Source organism: Bactrocera tryoni, chromosome 2 (assembly GCF_016617805.1).
Source record: "Bactrocera tryoni isolate S06 chromosome 2, CSIRO_BtryS06_freeze2, whole genome shotgun sequence".
NCBI lineage: Eukaryota > Metazoa > Arthropoda > Insecta > Diptera > Tephritidae > Bactrocera > Bactrocera tryoni.
In genome coordinates this window covers 3966060-3988420 of record NC_052500.1, presented here as the reverse complement: position 1 = coordinate 3988420, position 22361 = coordinate 3966060, and the positions used below count along the sequence as shown (strand labels likewise).

The 22361-nt window shown below is 40.6% G+C and overlaps 1 protein-coding gene across 1 annotated transcript; it reads right to left on the bottom strand.

The window, feature by feature from the left end:
• Positions 1-1453: 1453 nt before the first annotated feature.
• On the bottom strand, positions 1454-22117 carry LOC120769025. Its single transcript, XM_040095866.1, has 3 exons — positions 20880-22117; positions 20610-20825; positions 1454-1517 (listed from the first exon to the last, which is right to left on the bottom strand). Exons 1-2 carry the CDS (start codon positions 21897-21899, stop codon positions 20628-20630), a joined length of 1218 nt encoding a protein of 405 aa, XP_039951800.1. The 5' UTR covers positions 21900-22117; the 3' UTR covers positions 1454-1517; positions 20610-20627.
• Between the last annotated feature and the right edge of the window lie 244 nt (positions 22118-22361).

Sequence of the window (22361 nt, the reverse complement as noted above, 5' to 3'; positions counted from 1 at the left end):
ATTCAAAGGTAAACTATTCAAGATTACGTGTAGAGAAGATTTTTCAAAGTTCAAATTATTATCAGAGGTGCAAAAATTTTATTGACTCGGCATCCAAACTGGTTCGGTTAAAATAGAAAATTTAACCTTTTTTTCGAGACTGTCTTTTTTTAAACGATGCCTGTGAGTTTTCAAGTTCTCCTGGACCGACTTAAAATTTTAAGATAGTCTTCTCTATACACCTATCTATATGGGGAACTAATTCTATCCCCGAATTGCAATGTTGACTATCTTAAATCAGCCAATCTCTTCGAACAAGCCTGTGCCTTGCTTTGTTGACTTGGTGATGCCCACAGCAAAAAAAAAAAACGCTATCGCTATGCTTATTTCCCACAGTATACATACAGTAACATCACTGCCACATGAAAGCGGTGTGCTTCTTTAAAAAACGCGAGATTAAAGCAACACAAGTAAAAGGCGCTACAAAGATGTGCATGTGTTGTTCTCCAAACGAAAAAAAGCGAAGCTAAAAATAGACATGCCAGTATGTTTGTATTTGTACGCGCTTGGCATGTCTTAACCGCCGCCATTAAAACGCGCTGCAGGCGACAGTGTGGGTGCCAAGAAAGTCATCAATCTTTGCCAACAGGGAACACGAACAATAAACCGAATGGCAAGCGCAAGAAAGGAAAATACAGAAAATGAAAAAACAAGCAAAAATAGCGTTTGTAGTTGAGCGAAATAATATAGCGAATATATAAAAGAAATGTAGCACCGCACATGAGTGGGAAGAGCATGCTGTGGGATGGGTTGGCGGCTGGGCAAAAAGATGAAAAATGTGTTCGAAATCTGCATTGAAAGGTCTGAGATTTTCAACAACTCACACATGCACAGGCACTTGTCCTCACTTATGTGTACATGTGCGAGTATGTGTTGTTGAATTTAAAGTGTGTTTGCTCTCTCTTTATTGCATTTATTTTATGGTTAGACTTATATGGTTATGTCTACAGCTGCTAGCAGCCACAAATGCGGGCGAGCTTAAAGCTTCGACATGCATGCTGCATTTGCGAATAGCGTACGTATTTCATTTTCTTTGCAATCGATTTGATAATTTACTTTTTCGTGCGTTTTTAATATCGAAATTGCTGCAAGCATGTGGACGCATATAACTATGTCTGCGGAGGATAAATGTAAAGTGTTAGGTTAGGTTAAGTTTGATGGCTGCTCCAAAGATTGCACTTGAACTGTCATATGCAGTCCTCTGCGTTGCCATAAAGGTTGGTCTTATTCTATAAAATTTCACAAAAAAAAATTTAAATCAATATTTAGTTGTTATTCTAGCAGTGTGCAGGGGCGTATACGTATTATTTCTAAATTCTATTCACTTACTTGTAAAACTGTTTGTATTAGCTGCTGCCGGCCATTTTTTACTATTTCTTCAAGTTTTACTGTTTTCACTATACAATTTATTTCCTTTCCGCCATTCATCTTCCACGGTTAGTTTCATCATGTGACCTCAATTGTCCTCTTTCATGTGCCTAAACATGTAAACAGTCAAAATAGAGAAATGAAAGCATTAAATAAGCCAGAATATTAAAAATGCAGGCACGAAAAGTAGGAAAAGACAAATGTACTTAAAGTAGAACATGGTGAGCCCATCACATGGATAAGGTGCCGAAGTGACGGGCGGTTGAATGAGACTAATATAGGTTGATATTCGAACCATGCTTCAAATAAACCAGGTAGGAATGGCTAAATCTCGAAATTGTAGAGCTTTTTTAGGAATTTAGTGGAAAATTTGAAAATGAATTTCGTTGCAGAGAAATGCATGGATCATGTTTGTATAAGGTCTAAAAGATATAATTTTGAGAGTTTTCAATTTTCAAAAATTGTTATTAGTGAAAAATAGAGCTTTTATAGGTGGCAAGTCAACTGTGTATAAGTGAAGATCGAACTTTGACCTTCGCAAAAGAAAATTAAATCTCTCGGAAAAATTGTTTAACTTGATATAGTATCTAGAACGAAGCTGCGCAGGGGTCAATTTCGTTTCTCGCGACAACTGGAGCTCTACGTCTACAATGGGTTGTGGAGAAAGTGTTGATGGCTCCACTGTGAATGGCGGTCAGTGCTTGTCGGAAGTTTGTTGCGTCCGAAATTTGAGCGGCATATTATCTGATGTCGTCGACGTAGTTAAGGAATGCCCTCTCGATGTTCCTAGGAAGCAGGAGACTGCAAAGATGATTTCTGCGAAAGAACTTCTTCAAGAGGAGTTCATTATGCTTCTTAACAGGAAACATACGGGCCTCATACATCAAGAGGCATCCAGTCGTAGTCCAGTGATAGGAGTGCAGTATTCCGACTGGTCCGAAGCTTCCTCGTCTGCGTTTCACTGCATCCAGGGACCATATTGGTACAGCGTAGTTAAGGACTGGCCAGCCGACTGCCCTGTTAGTTGCTAACAACGTTTCTTTGTCCTTTCCCATGTGCTGCAGGCTCACGACTTGAGGATTTTCTTGTGGCTTCTATGAGGAGTGAAGTTACACCTAAAATTCTGGGATTATTGACAGTCGGAATCTTGACGCCATGGTGGCCATATTAAGACCAAGTCTGTACTCCTTCGTCCAGTTTGTAAATATGGTCGCTGTGGATTTGGTTAACCTTTCAACACAGAGAAACTGCCTCTGGTGGTTGTGGGAGTTGCGAGATGTAGAAGTTAAACAATAGCAGGGAGAGGACATCATCTTGCGAAACCAACTCCCAGAATAACCGGTTCTAGTCGACGGAATTGCGGATTTTATCCGTCCAAGAGCTGTTATTACGGAGATCTAACCCAGTTTAGACTGGTAAGTCTTAGTACTATCAGGTATTTCAGCGCCATCTACCGTTTATAGTTTTGATCGGCATATAAGCCAAGTTCTTTTGTGATTTAGTAAAATTTTCATTGAACATGGCGATGCAACAACAAAAAAGGACTGGATATCTTACTAAGAAACCTGCAACATAGCATTTCGAACGTGTACTTTATATACAAACGGCATCGGCTCAGTTTGCTATAAAAACATACAAGTCTTGTACCCAAGTATATGTGTACAAAACGTAGTGCCGAAATGCTCGCTGGGCTCTTCAGCAAATCGCCAACTCTTCGCAGCGCTTGGCAACGGATTAATGTTGTGTCACAATGCCTCGTCACTTCATTCTCGCTTCAAACTCTTGTCGTTCGTATTTGCTTTTCGCTTAACATTACCGTTATCAGTCGCCCAAATGTTTTCGTGTTTCTTTATTTTATTATTTTTTGTTCCGTTGTTGCTCTTATTACTGTGCTAATGATGCCTAGATGCCACTGGCGATGTCTACAAATTACTTTCGTTCGATTCATTCGCTTTTGTCCACAGAATTTACACATTCCAACCAAATCGACTGTCAGCCGGACAACTTTTCTGGTGCACGAAAAATGTATCTATTTATTTATCTTTAAGTATTTGTTAAGTATCGTTCGAACATTATTGTCAATCTATTTGCTGAGATTGCTGCATTTGTTGTTGAGTTTTTCTGCTCTTCGTTTTGCTGAAAACCATTAAATTGTATGAGCGATCCAGGTCATTGCAGATTGTTTTTTGTTTTCTATTGGCTTTCTTGAGACAATGAGTCTTTCTGAAGTTGTTTTCGAGAAAGTTTTCGCTTATTTTGTATGGAATGAGCTTTGGCGATTCTCAATGCTAAGAAGTTGATAATTCAAATATCAAATAGAGGGTGTTGTTAGTAACTTATATGGAAGATGGTGAAGCAAAGATTCGTTTAAAGTTAGTTGGTGAGGAAGACGGATTATTGAATGAACTTTGGCAGCTGACTTTTTGTGTCTTAAATCTTTGATGTTAAAATAAAACGATAAAATATTTACTAAATAATATTTTAAGTGGATCAGAGACAGAAATTGGAAGAAAAATCCAAATAAATTTCTAGCTACATTTCATCTCACGAGTACAAGCAATCTTAAATCCACATTCATTTTCAGCGGATGCATGCAAGAAATAACGCCACATGCAATGACATGTGAACGCTCTGTGCATCACTCACACTTTTATGAGTTTCTCCATTCGACTTAAAACTTCTGGCGCACGTAGGTGGTCAGGTGAAATTGTGTCTAAGTGAGAGTGACTTAGAGACCATTACCGGCCAACAGTAATCACCGCTATCACTCATGAGCGAACGGACAAATGAGCAGACGGGTAAAAGTGGACACATTTCTTTCCTAAGCGCTCCCTTTTTCCTCCTCACTGCTCTTCTGCTCACAGCTTAAATCGAAGGCGAGAAACTCATCAATGCCATTTTCGGAATTATGCATAAGGGTTTAACGGAAGTAAACTTGTTTGGGTGCGGGTTTACACAACAATCGCTTTTGGTAAGGTTGGCCGAAGACGGTTGCTGTTGCTTGTGATCACTCAGCCATAGCTTCGGGCCTAGTAATAATATTTTCCGGTCACGTGCGCCTCGCATAAAACCTGACAATCTTATATCACATTACGTTTCGTATATTATATGCACGTGGTCAGGTTAGGGTGCTGCTGGGAAATATATTTGCTAAAGTTGCTTTACGGCTTTCTGCTGTCTTCAACAGCACTTTTAGGTGTTATGGGAGACTTATGATCAATGCGAATTCTAGTTTTGGAAAATACCCTAAAGAGTCTAAAGAAAAGGCTTCAAAGCGTATAGAAGACCTAAAAACTTTATAGATTCCTCCTATCGCAAAGCGAATTGTGTGAGTGTGTGTATCTGAGCTTTTCTTTAAAAAAATAATACACGCACAACATACTTCAGTGCTTATGCAATTCTAACCATTTTTACTTTGCACTTTAAAGGCAGCCACCAACCGACACCTTCACACCAAATTGCTGCCCATTTGTGGCCTCCAATTGGGCGCATGACCGACGCTTTTGCGTTTTTGGGTTCAAATTCGATGCTATTTTTTAGTGCCATTTCCTTATAGCGGAAGCAACAACACAAACAACTGTCCTTAACAACTCATTTGAAGCATAAAAGCGAGCGCGCACACAAAGTAAGAACGTGGGTGGGCAAAGTTAAAGTGCTTTGATGTGCTTTCGTTCGCAAACTACGGACACCTGCTGCCAAATGCGAGTCAAGACAGGTGAAGATGAGTAGCGAAAAGTAGTGTGAGTTGTTTGGAATACAAATGTAGAAACTTTGTGCTTAAGTTGCTGTGGATGTGCCAATTGATGCCATGTGAAACCGAAGAAGATTATATGACACTGAGGTAGTGTGAGTGGTGGTGGTCGCTCAAAGGCATATGAGTGTGATACGCAAGTCGGCCCCTGGCCGCTGACTGCTCTATCTACCTGCTAGCGGGCGATATTTGTTCTTAGACCGAAAGTGTCGTTAGCGCAGCCTGTAGCTTTTTATGACTTTTAAACAAGCTTGAAAGAGTGCTTAGGCCAAAGTGTCACTCGGTTACTGTCCATCAGCGCCTACTGCTCGCTGTAAATACATACACAAGCAAACACGACCAAAGTAGAGCATAAGTGCCGTTACAAATAGTATTACAGTCGTTGTTGCTGCTTTTGTTGTGATACCTACATACTACATCGCTTTGTGTGGCCAACTTCCGCTGGGCTTGTGACACGCCATCAAAAACACATTAAATACTTAAGATCACGACAGCACTGCACGTGGCTTAGCATTTTTTACGAGCTTGTCGTTTATCGAAATTACGTCCATTCCAGCGTCCGCTCGTCGGCTATGCGATATTCCATATTTTAGGTTCAGTTTGGTTGTTAGTTACGGGCAACACTGTAAACGTCTATACGGATGGCTCGAAAGTGGACGATTGAGTTGGTGCTGGAATAAACTGCCCAGAGTTAGGCTTAATACAACGTTTTAAGTTGCAGCTGAGGTCTTTACTATTGCGAAAGACGTGGAGTTTGTCTCTAATGAGCCTGCAGGCAAATCCAGAGTCAACACCTACGTAGACAGCCAACTAGATATCAAGGCGCAGTAGTGTACGGCTAACATCCGAAATCGTGATCAACATTGGGAAACCCATGCATTGTTTATACGACGATCTTGACAGAAGCATAGTAAAGAAGACCAAAATCCGATGGAATGAGCTACCTAGGTGCATAACTGCAAAAGTCATGAGGAATACTAACTGGTTAGTGTCTGGTGGCGATACACGCCCGCAGGGTGGGGCTGAGAGTTCGATAAGATTGCAGATTGCAGAAAATGTGCACTTGTCCCGCTTTGGCAAGACTACGCTGTAAGTAGCTGGGGTCTCCAAAATATGATATACTGGAGAAGGTATCGACAATGAGGCTGCACTGTTGAAATTCGCGTCAAGAGCAGGGATGACTATTCCTCTTGGACCTAGCAACTAAACTTTATCTGGTACCGCAAAGGATCATACTGGTCTATTCGTGGCTTATTGGCCTACTTGATTAACCTAATCCAACATCGCTCTGATTTTTGTTTACAACGGGAATTAGTTCTTATCCTCTTTTATTATCAGAACTCATCAACTTGTTTCACTATCCCATCGCAGTTCTTTATTGACACGACTCGCAGCTGTTCCCTCTAACTACTTATTACTTAAATTTATTCAGTCTCTATGTACTCCGTACTTCTTTTAGGCGATCGCTACTGATTCATTCCTCAACTGATGTCTACCAAAGGATTTTCCTACATTCATCGAAGAGAAACCAACACGTTAGCGGCATTATTTATTCCTTAGGGCTTGGACGTAAGGCAGAGAAAGTTTCAGATTTCTTAGAGCTTCTGATGATATAGATTGAGCTGGAAAGCTGAAGATGGCAAATACTTGAAAGGAAGGCTTTCCAGAGGACTGCAATAGACGAACTTTGGTTTGCCAGACTACGATCGATTTCTATAGAATTGAGTTCATAAATTTACATGCTTCTACTAGTAATTTTAAAGAGCTGCTCGAATATAAACGACACGGGTTCCAACCTATATTTACATATATACCTAATGACTTGCGGTAAAATTAACATTGTAATCTCCAAATAGCGCACACGGCAATCATTTAGCAGTAATTACTTTGATTACAGTGCGAAATTATCGATAATTGCATGCTGAAGCAAAATGTCTGTCTCGTCGGCATGTAGGGTCGTGTGATTTATACATAGATATTGTAGACACGTAACTCAAAGTGTGTGGATGCATGTTCAGATAGCTGAAGTATCTGCCAAATTATCTACAACACTAAATTCTTGCTTCGGATTTTCATTACCTGCTGCTGAGTTAACGAGTAATTCAATACAATTGATGTTGGGGTATTCATCACATCGTCTTGTTACGTATGTTTGTTGGAAATGCTGTAATCAATTATAATAACATACAGGGTGGCGTAAAAGTGAACAAAATGTCTACTATTTCTGGCATTCGATACTTTTTACACAAGAAATACTGGGTATAACGCGTTATGCCAATCTTCAGACTAAGTCAATGTTCATATTAAGATTATCTGGTATAGATTTCCAAGGAGCAATGCGGCTAAAGTGGCATGTGGTAAAAACACCAAATGGCCCATCCTGTATATGTAAACATACAAACAAATCAATCACTACATTCGTTTATACAAATAATTGCAGTGTATTGTCTACAATTCATCGAAATTGAAGAGTGGTGAATCGAACATCAACTGGCATAAATAACACAGACTGGTATAATCTAATGAGCTTTGAATATCAAGCAATTATAACACTTTAATAAGTCCTCCATACAATCTCTTGCCTTAATTTCGACTTGATAACTCTGTTGCTGCTTTCACATGAAAGTTTATCGACAAGAGAGCTAAATTTTAGTGAGCGACGGAGTAATGACTTGAGTAGTACTAATATGAATTCTACGAACTCGTATAATTACTTCCACGTGCACTGTGTTATGGGGCTGCTGCTCCTCATGTGTTCAATCATAGCTGTTGAGCTCCTATATTAACATATTGCCACACACTTGTAAAGAACTTGACTTGTGAGGCACGTCTGCGCTTTCAGCTACAATTTTCAAGGTAATGGTTGGTTGGCTGACTAGTTTCATGATTGAGTAGCTGTCTTCATCAAATTTGGTACTCTGATTATGTTGAAATAGAAGTGGTTGTGTAGAGAAGTAGAATGTGGAACGCATTATTAAACATTTTTTTGGTAATTAATTATTTAGATAAGGTACTCGAATTTTTTGTGATTTTTTTGTAACAGAGTTACTACCTTTTCACATTCACTCTGGTAGCCTAGTGGCTATACGGGTTGTAAGCTCGCTGACTAAGCACTTAAAACTAGTCAAAGATATGCAATACATTAGCAATAGCCTCAACAGTTTTCGGTATTAGACTTGCATGGGTGCCCAATCACAGCGGAAACATCGGAAACTACAACGCCCATGAGCTTGCTGGGGAAAACACGCTTACTGCAATGTAATCGGATTTGAAGCGTGTAGTTTTTCGATGTTATCTTGCGTTCTAGCGCTGTACCAATGTATCTTCAGTGCGCTCAGAAAACGCCGGTCAACACCAGAACTTGTGCGGATGCGTGATCTTGCTGACCAAAAGTGAAACGTAAGAGGTCCTATCGAAGCAATTGTAGATCTTCCGACTGAATACTGTCCATTAAGTATACAAGGAGTGCGACTAAATATTTTCATGGTCGAGTTTTCCAAAGGTATATGGAGGACCTTTATGGACCGGCTTTTGCCGGATTGAGATTGAAATATGTCAGTGGCGACACCTTTGAAGAACCCACCGAAATGCCTGGAATTGAAATTGACCGCCTTAAAAAATTTGTGTTGAGTTCCAAAGGCTTCGTCAGTCTATGAGGGAATGTACTTTAAGGAATTTTTGGATAAAACAAAGAACAAATATCTGTTCAAGTGAGATCCATCGATTCTTGCAGCAATCTTATGCCACTGAATTTGTTTATTTCGCCAGAATATTTAGAACTTCCGTAGCAATTGTATAATTATTCATCGTAAGCAGAATTCTCATATGATATTCTCTCGTACAAACCCACCTTGAGCCATGAGGAGTTTAAGTAGCCGTTCCCATGACAGTCGGGTCTACGTAACCGGAACGGATCCGGACATTTATCCGGCCAAGGACTGTCAACTTGGCAGAACTCTGTCGCTACAACAACAACTTAAGTACTTGGCTATTTATGTATTAACATTTGAACTTCCACAACTTCATCCCATAATAACAAGCAGTTAACTGCTTTCTGACATCTTTTCCTTAAAATTAAATGAAATTTTGGCTTACGACATTTAAACCCATGTGATCTCTCAATTTAATATCCATTAGTGCCAAGGTTTGTGCGCATATTCGCAGGCGTAAGGGCAGCATTTGCATGGCAAATGACCTCAATAATCACCGAGTTGGCAGTGCGACGTTGCGTGTTCGAATCATTTCTGCTCTGATTTTTTGGCTGACTTGCCAAAAACAAAAAAGTCCACAAAACATTAAATGACAGTGACAGGAATGCAATCGCATTGCACAGTGTTACAGCACTACCGTTAACCGCACGGCAGCACACCGCACATGCTGCGCATAAATTAATTGCAACAAAAACATGCAGCAACCGCAACACCGAACGTCATTTCGCTCTATTAAAGCGAGCTCGAGCTGTCTGAATGTCGGCCTGCGACGTGTGACGGACGAGGAACTCGAGCCGAGGCTGCCAGCGTCAAGATTTCCGACGACAGCACAGCAGCAGCCAGCAATATTGCTACACATGCCAATACGCGACAGTTATGGAGTATGTGCTGCCTGGCTGGCTTCAGCTCCGTTGCAAGCAAAGCTGCTTATTGGTGGCGCACAGAAGGGGCGACGCGGCAGCCAAAGGCGACGTTGTGCCATTTTGTGTACGAAGCAAGTACGCAGTCAACTCTGGCTCTCTGGCTTGGTGCGCAGGAAGTGCTTAATTAAGATAAATGCTCGACTGCAATTAACGTTTCACATTTAAATACAAACTATGCGCCGTTGTTGTTGCTGTTGTGCTTACTTGACGGCTTCTGACAAAAGCCAGGTGAGACGACACAGCATGGCGGCGGCGCATGCAATGCCAGCACTTCCGGCGCAAGCAAATACATACCTACATATGTTCGTGCGGCTCTTTTGGCAGTCCTTCAGCCCGGATGGGGGGATGGGGGTGCCACAGCTTATGCATATGTGCGGGCGGATGAGTGTGCACGCTCACTGGTTGTATATCCGATTTCATTGAGTGCTTTATACATATGTACCGTAAGTATTTTGTTGCTGCCGCTGGCGCTGTCAATAATGACAGCATTTCAGATGGCGCGTGGTCTGGTGGGCGGTGTTGTTGTTTTTGCTGCTGACATTATTGAGCGCTAAAATGTGCGGCGTCATTGTCAGCCGTTGCGTCGGCCGTCGCTAGCAGCAATTTGGTTTGCATTAAAAGCAGCTCTTAACTGTGCACACAGCTACATACGCGGTGGCATACGCACATATACAAGCGTTCTGAGCCAGTCATGCAAATGTCTAAAGCTGTTTGGAAATTTCTATTCGCCATAGTAATAGACGTATTTGTAAGAGCAGCTATGAAATTCTGGGTGAATGTGTATGTTATGCGGTATTAATTTTGCTCAACTGGGGTTTCAGGTAAAGATAATGCCAGCGTGTGTTTATCAGCTGGAACTAACTATATTATTCTACAATTAAATGTTATCTTTAAAGAAACACTATTCCTCAAAACGTGAAAGTTAATGATTGATAGTTTATTAATTTATGGATTCTCCTAAAAAAACGAATTTTATCCTTATTTCGGATATTCTTGACTATGATGACGGAGTTTTCTTAGCGGTATCACCGGACTCGAGTATTGCGCGCGTCCCATGGAACATATAAAATATCCATATTTAACACAGTCACATAACCGAGTCGATGAGAAAAGCCCGATACCGTGCTCGCGACGTTGCCGAATCGCTGCCGAGATAGGGAGATTGTGACAGTGAGCTCAAAGCTAGCCGAAGAATGCTTTAACTCATTAGTTGTGGCAGCAAGCTACGTCCATAATAAAGTCTGGGTGCCTGACCATAGCGGAATCGTCCGAAACTGTAAAGTCAGTGAGATCACTAGAAAGGACACTCTTACTCAAATCTTATTAGGATGAGAAGGAATGGTTATGTTCCCGTGTCATCGCGCACTCAGGCGTTGTATCTATGGGCCTCGGGCGAGCTCAGTAAGCCTTGGTTAGCGACCAGCACTTGTTTGGTTGGGAAAGCCTTCTGATCACAGTGGAACGCTAAAGGTCCATGAAGCTACTAGCTCTTAGCAAGGTTCACATGGTCATATTGGTGGGCGCAACTTGTCATAGTTGCAGAGAGGAAGTTGAGGTTGACACAACTAGACACTTTCTTTTTCATAGTTCAATTTTCGCAAGACCGAGTTTGAAGCAACTTGGTTGCCATACTTTATACGAACCCGGCGAATTTGCTTGAGTGGATTTTAGCCAGATCAAGAAATTTGTGGCTGGCTCTAGGCTCTTTGTAGATATATGAAGGTCTTTTGATCTATACTTAGGAGTACTGTTCATCGTAACGGAGAAGTGTCTCTAGAAGTCCAAGTGGGATTATTTGAGAGCACGATTATCAGCCTACCAAATTTCCTAACCTAACCTAGGCAGTTAATATCAGCCTCGATATCCATTGCAGAATAACTCTTGTAAACTATGCGGACTAAGTAGACAATTGCGAAGTAAAGACCTCTCTCGACGCACAAAAAAAATACTCTATAAGCCACTCATTATTCCTGTCCTGCTTTATGTTGCAGAGACATGGACCATGACAATATCTAATGAGTCGGCCTTAAGAGTCAAGGGTGTATGGTCTTTTGCGCATTGGCAACCGCGATTACTGCAGTCGATGGCAAGATGAGCTGTACGAGATACATGTCATACATGTCGGCCGAATGAATGAAAACACCCCGGCTCTGAGAGTGCTCGACACAGTACCCGCCGGGGGAAGCAGAGAAAGAGGAAGACCTCCACGAACGACTGTTGTGCTATTACTGCGTAAGCGTTATCTACGCCAATAAAAAAGAAGAATAACCTAACCTACGGAGATCGACTATGTGTGTAGGATGCTTTTAAATCTTCAAAAAATTCAAAAACTGAAAAAATAGTTCGCGTATACACAGACAGATAGAAATGGCTTAAACGACTCACATCGTCGCTCTAATAATTTGTGTATATATTTCATAAGTTCTCCGACGTTTCCTTGAGTGTGGGTGTTAAAAACTTCGTAGCAAATTTATTTGTAAAATACTTTTTTCACGTTTCAGGGTTCACGGAAGAGTCATACTGTGTTACTCGCTATTTTTTAAAGTATGTCTTGTCACGAGATACCAAGTTTAACTCTAATATTTCTTCTTATTCTTGTTTATTTTCTATATATTTGAAAACCTCAAAGATTTTTTTGACTATCTGTTCCTAAAAAAAACGAAGGTCCCTAATATACGTCGCAGTACAAGATTAACCCTGTTTCTCACTTATAAGCGGTAAGCGTATTGTCGGTGAATAATTTCATCCAAAGCTGGAAAAAGTGTCAACATTCAATGTCTGCTTTCTTTTAAGCTATTTTGCAATTATCGATTTCCATCTTCTAGCAGTAATTTCAATGCTTCATGCCTGCTGGAGCACCAATCAAGCGTGTAAAATTACAAATTACGGTTTTTTATACCAATGTTGCAAGTAACAGTTGCAAGGGCATGTGTTTTGGTGTATTATTTGGGCGTGTGCCATGAAATTGTAACTGTCTTTATTTTTAGTAAAGAGTGCAAACGCCGTGGAGTGGAAAGCCAATATGACAATAAGATAAGACGAAGAATTGAATTTTAGGTGAGTTGTGAAGTGAGGTAAGTTGGCGCTGCCACCAAATTGAGGTGAGCCATTGTCACAAGAAATAAAATGCAGGAAGACAATGATAAGCAAAGCAAAGATATTTACTACAACAACAATATAAATTAGTAATGCACCATTGCTTCAAGAGGCATAGAGAAATTTATTGTATGCAATTGTTGAAAAGCTTTACTCGAATGCAAATAAGACAAGCAATGATAATGACGCCAAATTATTGATGAACTGCATTTTAAATGCTTACAATTAATTATGTAATAATTTGTTAAGTAAACAAACAAATTGCTTAAACAAATAGCGCGTTAAATATTATTTATATAGCCACGCATGCTGCCACATTTTTCCAAGCCGCCATCAGCTTGAGATATTGAGAGCCCTTTGAAGTGGCATTCCGTCGACGTACCGCCTCTGTGTTCGACCTCGAAAATGGCAGGTTGTCGCTCTGTAGCGTACAAACAACACGCTCCGACTACATACATACGTGCTGCAGCTTTTTATAGCTTTCCTCTGTTGTTGCGGCGCAAATGGCATGGAAAAAATTTGAGTGCAATTTTTCATTGTTTGCCTACAATGTTGCAGGAGCGTAGCATACCTTCTCGGCTTAATAGTTTTGCATTCGTTTATTTTAGTGTTTCCCTTTATTGTATTTTGTGTGCATTTATATTATTGTGGTTTTTGCTGAGTTGGTAGCATTGCCGTTGCTCATAGTTCGTCGGCATTGAAGTGGGCTGAGGCCAGTCGCTTTGAAGTGCAGTCGATTGTTGCGCACTTGCAGGCGCTTTTGACGTGACCTCAAGTGGCCCATCCACAATGCAATGAACCCGGCTATTGGACTGCCACTGATGCCACTGAAATGAAATGCAAATAAATTTCCTGAGACATTGTTGAGGGCAACACATAAATGGCGCTGCTGGCAAATGGAAAAGTAATTTACGTTTGATTTGCCGGGCATGTGGTTGAATATTCACTACTTGACAGGGTTGAATTTAGCGGAGTTTTCGTGCCTAACTGTAAATGCTGCGGAATTTCGCTCAAATGCTGTAAGTACTGCTGCAATAACGGCGCTGCTGTTTTTCATTAAAAATTTAAGTTTTTTGTACGAATTCCCAGAACTAGCGCCTTACGATATCAATTCCAATCCAACTGCTGGCATTGAAGCCAAAAATATTTATATGTACCCAAGTTTATTCATACAACTCTTTACCGCTGTAAAGTAGAATTAACTGCATAGAATCGAAGTTGAGTAATCAAAACACTGTGTGCAAGGCAAATATTTTAAAACATTGAGTAGTTGAGCTGAAAGGTAAAGCGAAATATGCGAAAGAAGAAAGCATGAAGTCTATCGGAAGAGTTAGTATTACAAATGTTAAAATTTAGCCAGCAGTCTGTAACAAGCTAGAAGCCAATTTACCTATGCAAACATTTACTTATGCTAAACTTATAGCAACAACAGCACAAAAACCGATCAAATATTCAGACGGAGTAGTCAACCCGACACAACTAACCACTGAAGTATACAACTAAATACACCAAGGCATACTTGCGCCCCTCTCTCCCCACTGCCCACAAGGCGGTTTCTTTCGGCTGACGGCAGGTTGGCAAGCCATTACCGTCTCACTCCTCGTACTTCATTTACTCGGCTCACGTTCAACTCTGTTGGCTTCAGTTTACATACACTCCGCCAGACTTGCCTTGTTGCTGCGCCCGTCCCGCGGCGTTTGGTCGTCTGTGTATGGTGTGGCCGTCTCCTTGTCGTGCCATTATCCTTTCCACTTCACTTTGCATTTGTGAATTCATAGCTTTCTCGACATTTTCTTTGTGTCGCTGTCGAGTGCTGTTCACGGTGAAGATGACGCAACACGGTATCTGTTTGTTTAAGCGTCGATGCGGTGGGCATTCAGGCAGTTGATAATGGCTACGGTATATTTGTATGCATGTATATTTTTACTATATATTATAAGCATTATGGCATCTCAGGAGCACCTTCACCTCACCTTAAAAGGCTGTTGAAGGCGCGCTGAAATTCAGTTGTGTCTTTCTAGGTTGTTTGATATTGGTTGTTGTACGTGTAAGTGGTGGCTGTTGTTGTTATTGTGAATGCGGCTTATTTTACCTTAAAGATTAATACAAATATTAAACACTTTTCCTATGTTTTCAATATTTATGCTGTTCTTTCAATATTTTAATCCTTTTTTGAACTTCCAAACTAAATTTTTTCGGTATCCTTAATGAAGTCAGCAATTATTAATGAAGATATACTGGACGAAACGAGCTTAGAAGCGGTAAAAGTAATGAAACGTAAAACATGATTATGCTAATAAAGGCTCTAAATAAATATTAAGGAACAATTAGGAAAGGGTCCTCAGAAATTTATGTACTTCTGCAGCTGTCCGAAAAATTTGCTTACAAAAATGTTGGGATTTATTCATCTTTCATTAGGGAATGAAACTTTTAACCGACAAGCATGCAAGATATTGACAGCATCATTGTCGAATTTGCAAAAGCTTTCAATGTCTGTTTCCTTTTTGCCAAGCTTCTCAGCTTTCAAAAATATTAACCTTATTGGGACGCATAATCCAGAAACAGAAATAAACATCGATAGATAAAAATATATACTGCAACTGGCTTTATACATATGTATATGAAAAGTACTCGCCGCTTTTTGTAGATCTCTGCAGAGCCTTGTTTGATGTGACAATTTTTTTTTAAAGAAAAAAACATAGAAACTTCAAATTTAATCGGGAATATTTATTTTTGTTCGACTGAACATTTTTTGGCATATATTTTTGGGAGATTATCTCTTTCAAATGTTGACCGTGGTTACGTCTCAGGTGGTCCATTCGTTGATTTCAATTTTAGACTGGCGAAAAACACGCGTAATGTTTTACTCCAAGGCCGGAATCGTAGCGAGATTGTTCGCAAAGACTCTGAACCTTACATAGCCCTACAGGAAAAAGTCTAACTGTGTGATATCATACGATCTTGGTGCCCAAAACGTGAAATTATTTGCTCAACGCAGTGTTCTTTCAATAAGTCTATTGATTGACGCGACGTGTGGGAAGTGGCGCCGTCTTGTTAAAACAAATGTCGCTGAGATCATGAGCTTCAATTTCAGGCCCAAAATAGTCCGTTATCATGGCGCGAAAACGGTCGCCATTTGCGGTTACATTCTCACCAGTATGATATTTGAAGAAAAATGGACGGATGATTCTACCGGCCCACAAACCAAACAAACACATTTTTTTCTGGAGGAAATGTCAGCAATTGAATATCTAAAATTTTTGTTGTTTACATTTTGGCTCGTAAACGTCGGATATTCTTGGAACTTTTCAAGAGCTCATAGAACGAAACGATGTGGCTTTAAAAGGACGAATGGCTTCAGTTCTTGCACAAATCGTTTATTGTAGGCTTTCGATTTAAGATCTCTACGTAAAATGCGCTAAGTCGTTCTATACGTCACTCCGAGTTGCTGCGAACGGCTCAAATCGAATCTCCACGGTCTTCCTGTACACTCTCAGTTACGGCTGCCATATTTTCTTCACTGTTCCGTCGATAGTACGATAATAAAAAACAGGAGAACATATAAAGCAATCGTCGCGAAAATGCCGGATATGGAAGGAAATATACAAATGCCGTGTTAGTTCGTAGCAGTAATGATTTTAAGAAAGCGTCTATTTATTATGTGATGCGGAATGATAATGATGATTTTTTTTTGTTGCACCCTGTATGAGTTCTCACTGTACAATATTATAAATCTTCAATTTTCCCAGTCGCCAGTTTCAGTTCGTAATTCATCAGCCCGAATTGGCTTAATGGAAAACAAATTAAACGTCTCTTGTCACCTCTTCATTGCACAGAAGCGCAAGCATTTCACAAGTAATCCGTAGCAAGTTTGAAAAGATTATTAAGCCCTTTGGACTACAGCCAAGGTGATTGCGAACGGAAAGTCGAAACAAATAGCGAAGCCTGAAAGGTGCAAAACGAAGATAAGCTGCGACTGTTCTGAAAGCAAATAATTGTCTCCGTGTATTGTGAGGCTGAATTATCGAGCTGATTAGGGCAGGTTTACGTTGAATTCTCGCAAAGCATTGAATTGGTAGTCAAAGGCGCACGAATCCTAAAACACATGGCAATGTATAACGTACACTGTGAGTGTGTTCGTTGTTGTAGAAAAAATTGTCGCAATTACTAGCATCGTATATTTATGTGTTACGAGCAGTAAGCGGCAATAATTCTCTGGCTGGCCCCATGCTATTGGCACAACGTGCAACACACGTACAGAGCAGCGCTTATTGGCGCACTTGTCCTCATTGCCGTAACGCCACTTCTGCGTTCCGAAAAATTCACTACTTACACTGGTACTAACTGACACAAATGCCATTTCACTTGCGTCAGTCCTTTCGGCAGATTAACTACAACACTCCAATACAAAGCACACATAAAAAGCAGGGCGGAAAAAAACCGAAACACTACTACTAATAATAACAACAGCAACAACAATGAAAACAGTGAAAAGTGTATGGGTTGCATGCCTCCTTCGTTGCTTGGCCGTGCCGTTCGTCAGCGCTAAGCGCCGGCAGCATTTTAAGTGCGTGCTTCAGTCTGTTGAATTGGAAGCCCTGCATTGGCGTCAAGTGCACCTTCATAAGTGCTCGCAGTCTTTGGCCGTCCAGTTGACTCGTATCGACTTGGACTTAGCACCAGATTATGTTGGCACAATTGCTGTTCGTCCTGCGTTCAAGTGTTCGCTCTATGCATTTTCATTTGTGCTTTGGTGTCGTGCGAATTCATACACTCGCAACATGCGGCGCAGGGTATAAAGATTTTGCTCACTTAATCTCCCTCTGTCTGTTGCTACGGGCTTTCCTTGAGTCTCTTTATATATTGGGATGGTAGTGTGGGCTCTCTGGTGAATATGTTCAAAATTAGAGAACTGGCACCAGTCCCTCTTGAGAAAATTTTCAATCTGTCGAAGTCGACCTTTCCTTGTTTAGCCCCCAGATGCCGAATATGCAAAACTAAATGGGGAAGGTAATATCTTCTATAAAAGTGTACAAATGTTGGCGTACGGTCGTCATCATTGGTCTCAAGAACCGCGCAGTTAGTTCTGCCATCTCCAGAACGGATAATAAAGCGAGGCAAATGGGTCTGGTGGTGAACGAAGGCAAAGCAAAATATCTCCTGTCATCAAAGATCGCCTCATGGCTGTCATGTCATTGTTGACAATTATATCTTCGAAGTCGTAGATAATTTCGAACATCTTCGAACCAGTATCAACACCAACAATAATGTCAGCCTCGAAATCCAACCCAAATTAACTTTTGACAACAAGTGGTACTTCGGAATGAGTAGGCAATTGAGAAGTAAAGTCCTCTTTCTACGAACAAAAACCAAACTCTATAAGTCACTCGTTATTCCCGTCCTGCAATATGCCGCAGAGGCATGGACGATGACAACATCTGATGAGTCGATGTGACGAGTTTTCGAGAAAAAGGTTATTTGAAAGATTTATGGTCTTTTGCGCGTTGGCCACGGCGAATATCGCAGTCGATGGAATGATGAGCTGTATGAGATATTCGACGACATTGACATAGTTCAGCGAATTAAAAGACAGCGGCTATGTTGGCTAGGTCATGTCATCCGAATGGACGAAAACACTTTAGCTCTAAAAGTTTTCGACACAGTACCCGCCGGGGGAAGCAGAAGAAGAGGGAGACTCCCATTCTGTTGAAAAGACCAGGTGGAGAAGGACCTGAGTTCCCTTAGAATCTCCAATTGGCGCCACCTTGCGAAAAGAAGAAACGACTGGCGCGCCGTTGTTAACTCGGCTATAACCGCGTAAGCGTTGTCTACGCCAGCGAATATGAGAACCCCATTCCCACCGCTGACTTAACACTGAGAATTTCTGTTGATTTAGGAAAAATGTTAAGGAAATTATTTAAGCGGACAGACAGCAACAGATACTATGGAATAATGGTCAAAGTTTCTTCAGTATTACCCATAACCCCTTGGCATGGTGTAGCATCAATGTCTTCTCACTGACTTCAAACCGTATGCATAGCTCAAAGAGTAAGACGAGAGTATATAATATTCGGCCACGCATGTATTTAGCCCTTCCTTACTTGTACGTATTTGTATTTGTTTTCCGTTTTCTTTTGTTTTTGCCGAGTGGCCTCCTCTCACTCGCAGCTCAGTGCGACAGTCGCATTAAAAGCAATTAACCTAGAAATGCCATGTCCTGTGTAAGGATAACACAGAGCTAGCATGTAGGCCACTGCAGCATACGTCCACTATAAGTGTGTGCTTGTATTGGGGAAACATAAGAGGCGAAGACAGTTTTGGTGCAGGAAGTGCGAGGTGTGCGAGGTGTGCGGATTTTGGTGCGTTGCGGCATAAAAAAGGCTTAACGCAAACGGTCAGTTAGGTTGATACATGATCGACAAATGGTCACAACGGCATTGAAAGCATTATACTCAGATGCTGCTCAAGAATGCGTGGCTGTGTGTATTCTAGGGTGTTTACTCAAACAGGTTTTCTTTCACTGCTTTGTGTTTTTCGTCATTGAACTTTTTGAGGTAGATGTCTGAATCTATGCAAGGCATTGTGAACTGAATTCCTGAAGTTGCAAGAAAAGCTCATTATACAAGTACTTTGTTTCTCTATGTTCCATCAGCCCAGTTTTGAAGAAAATATATAAAAACGAGTAATCTGAGTAGATGTACTCTTTCAATAGCCTTTTTTTGACAGATCGCACGTGAGTCGTGTCGAGCTGTAGCCAGTAGCACTGAAGAAAATATAACAGCCGTAGTTGTTAGTGTACACGAAGTCCGGTCTGACGTATGGAACGACTTGACGCATTTTACTTCGAGATCTTAAATTGAAAGCGTTCAACATATAGCTTGTACAAGAGCTGAGGTCGGTGGAGCTTCTCAAGCGACTGAAAAGACCCAAGAAGTTCAGACGGCTTCGAGCCAAATTTTGTTTAGAGATGAGGTCCATATCTAGCTCAATGGGTATGTACTAGTAAAGAAGAGAAACCGCCGCGAAGAGCAACCACATGAGATTCAAGAGCTGCTATTTCATTCAGAAAAAATGGTTTTGTGGGGTTTGTGGGCCTATGGAATCATCCGACCATATTTCTTCAGAAATGATACCGGTGAGAATGGAATCGTCAATGGCGACCGTTATCGAGCCATGGTAACCAACTATTTGATGTCTGAAATTGAAGCTCGCGATCTCGGTGACATTTGTCAACAATTAATGAATTTATTGAGAGAATAATTTGGTGAGCAGTTAATTTTAAGTTTAAGGTTGGCCACCAAGATCCTTAAACCGTTGGACTTAAGTCTATGTGAACCACCCCTCTTCGATTAAAGCTGTGAGCAAAACATCACGCGTGACATTTGGCAGTTATCACTGATATATTTAGAGATCCAATGAACTTTTTTTGAATCGCGGTAACGGTTCGGTTCGGTGTTAACCGAAGTTATGTCCTTGAAGATAAAAGAAATCAATTCGAAGTCAATAATTTATTTGCAGTGAATAAAAATGTACGTTTTGAAGAAAATTATACTAATGAAAGCTATAGTTAAAAGGAAGAGAAACAGTAATGAATCTCAGCCTTAAATGTGTGGACAAATTCCATTTTATTTCCGACAAGTGCTTTAATGATTGTGCGTCAATTTTTAGCCTCCAGTACATGCTTTAAAAAGGAAGTTCGTTACTGGATATAGTGGGCAATACCTGTCATGTCCTGGTGCATTAGAGCGCTTCAAATGTGTCCAAATATTCAGGGTCAAAGTTACAATTGTACGTTCCTTGTGTATCAAATTGCGTGATACTAACTCCCAATAATACTAAGCTTTGGATAATATCGATTACGTAACCTCTGGTCCAGAAACTCCCGAAAATATAGATGCCATTGGAACGCACATTTCGGCAACAGAAGCAAATATCGATCTACGGATAAGGAAATATATGTTAGAACAGGCATAATCAATAAAGAGTACTCACCGCTCTTTGAAGATCTCTACAGCTCTTGCACAACCGTGTTTGGTGTGTCAATTTGGCGACCAATGCCGTCATTGTGTTGTTGAGAGAATCTTCCTCATACTTCAACGAATCATTAACCATGCCAATGAGGAGCATATTGAAAGTGTGGTTTAGAGCATCTGGCAGCAGAGCTCCATGATAATATTGTTTAAAAAATATGCACACAATGAATTGATGGGACAAATAAATGCAGAATATATTTTCGAGTAGAACCAGTTTTTCATACCAAATGAACTGATTCAGAAAGTTTGCTGTTATTTTACACGATTGACTCCACAAAGAGATTGCCTTTAGAATCGGGTAGTTGCTCGTTTTGCAAGCCGCTGTGCATTGAGATTTGAAACTGTATTGAGCCTCGTGATTTCCAATCCATTTGCTTAACTCTTGCTGGAGTTTCAACAATCTTGCAATGACTAAATAGTTTGCAATAAAGGCGAGTTCGAAAATGGGAAAAGCTGCTAAATTTCTCACATAGCTGGTTATCTGCCAAGATGCGAATAAAATCCAAACAATGAATATTAATTTTACCATCAGCAGTAAGGCTGTGGGTATCTCTATAACTACATGTTGTCCGGTCAGCCGTAAGATATTTTGGTGCATTTCAAAAAGTTTGTTAAAAAACTGTTTCAAAAACTTTTGCGTCTTTTTCTTGCGTATTTGGTGTGAGATTATAAGAAAAGTCGCCATATACATCGATAATACAAGGGTTACGTATGCTACGCTCACCACTTCAAGTGTTGTATATATATCTGGTTCCTCCGTTAAACTGATTACGACTAACAAAAGTATAGTTATGAAATATGTTGCGTAAATGCCGAAAATCGAATAATAAATTTTAAGTATGACTCGCCGTAACCGGGAATATCGAGGTTGAAACTCAAGACGCTTTAAAGTTGCATTGTAATACAAGTCGGTGAAGTGAAGCAAACGCAGGAGTTTATAATAACAGAGCACACCAACAGCAAACAAGTCCGGCGCCATCTTCGGCGAGGTGTGAAGTGAAAAACCAGAAATTACAACTATCGGCGATGAAAGTGACTAACCCATTTCGTCAAGGGTTTTCCGTGTAATTTAACCATTATCAAAGTCATTAACTTAATAGATGCTCATTGCGAAAACGTATTTGAAGTAAGTAAAGGGTGATGCATTTCGAGGTTCCCTATTATTTAAGGAAAAAATGCAGAAACTTCAAATTTAATAGCGAATGTTTATTATCATTGGAAAGATCATTATTTTTTTAAGATCATATATTTCAAATGTTGGCCGCGGCAACGTCTCAGATGATCCATCCGTTGTGTCCAATTTTCGATGACTTGTTCGAGCACTTCGTCTGGTAACTGGCGAATGACACGCATGATGCTTTGCTTCAAGACCTGAACCGAAGCGGGATTCTTCGCATAGAGTTTAGACTTTTCATATCCCCACGGCAAAAAGTCTAACAGT

Excerpts from the sequence above, each read along its gene's own strand:
- LOC120769025 (XM_040095866.1), bottom strand. The coding sequence starts at position 21,899 with ATGGCGCCGGACTTGTTTGCTGTTGGTGTGCTCTGTTATTATAAACTC. Across the intron at positions 20,826-20,879 it reads GTAGAGATCTTCAAAGAGCG|ATCGATATTTGCTTCTGTTG; the intron begins GTGAGTACTCTT and ends CCTTATCCGTAG.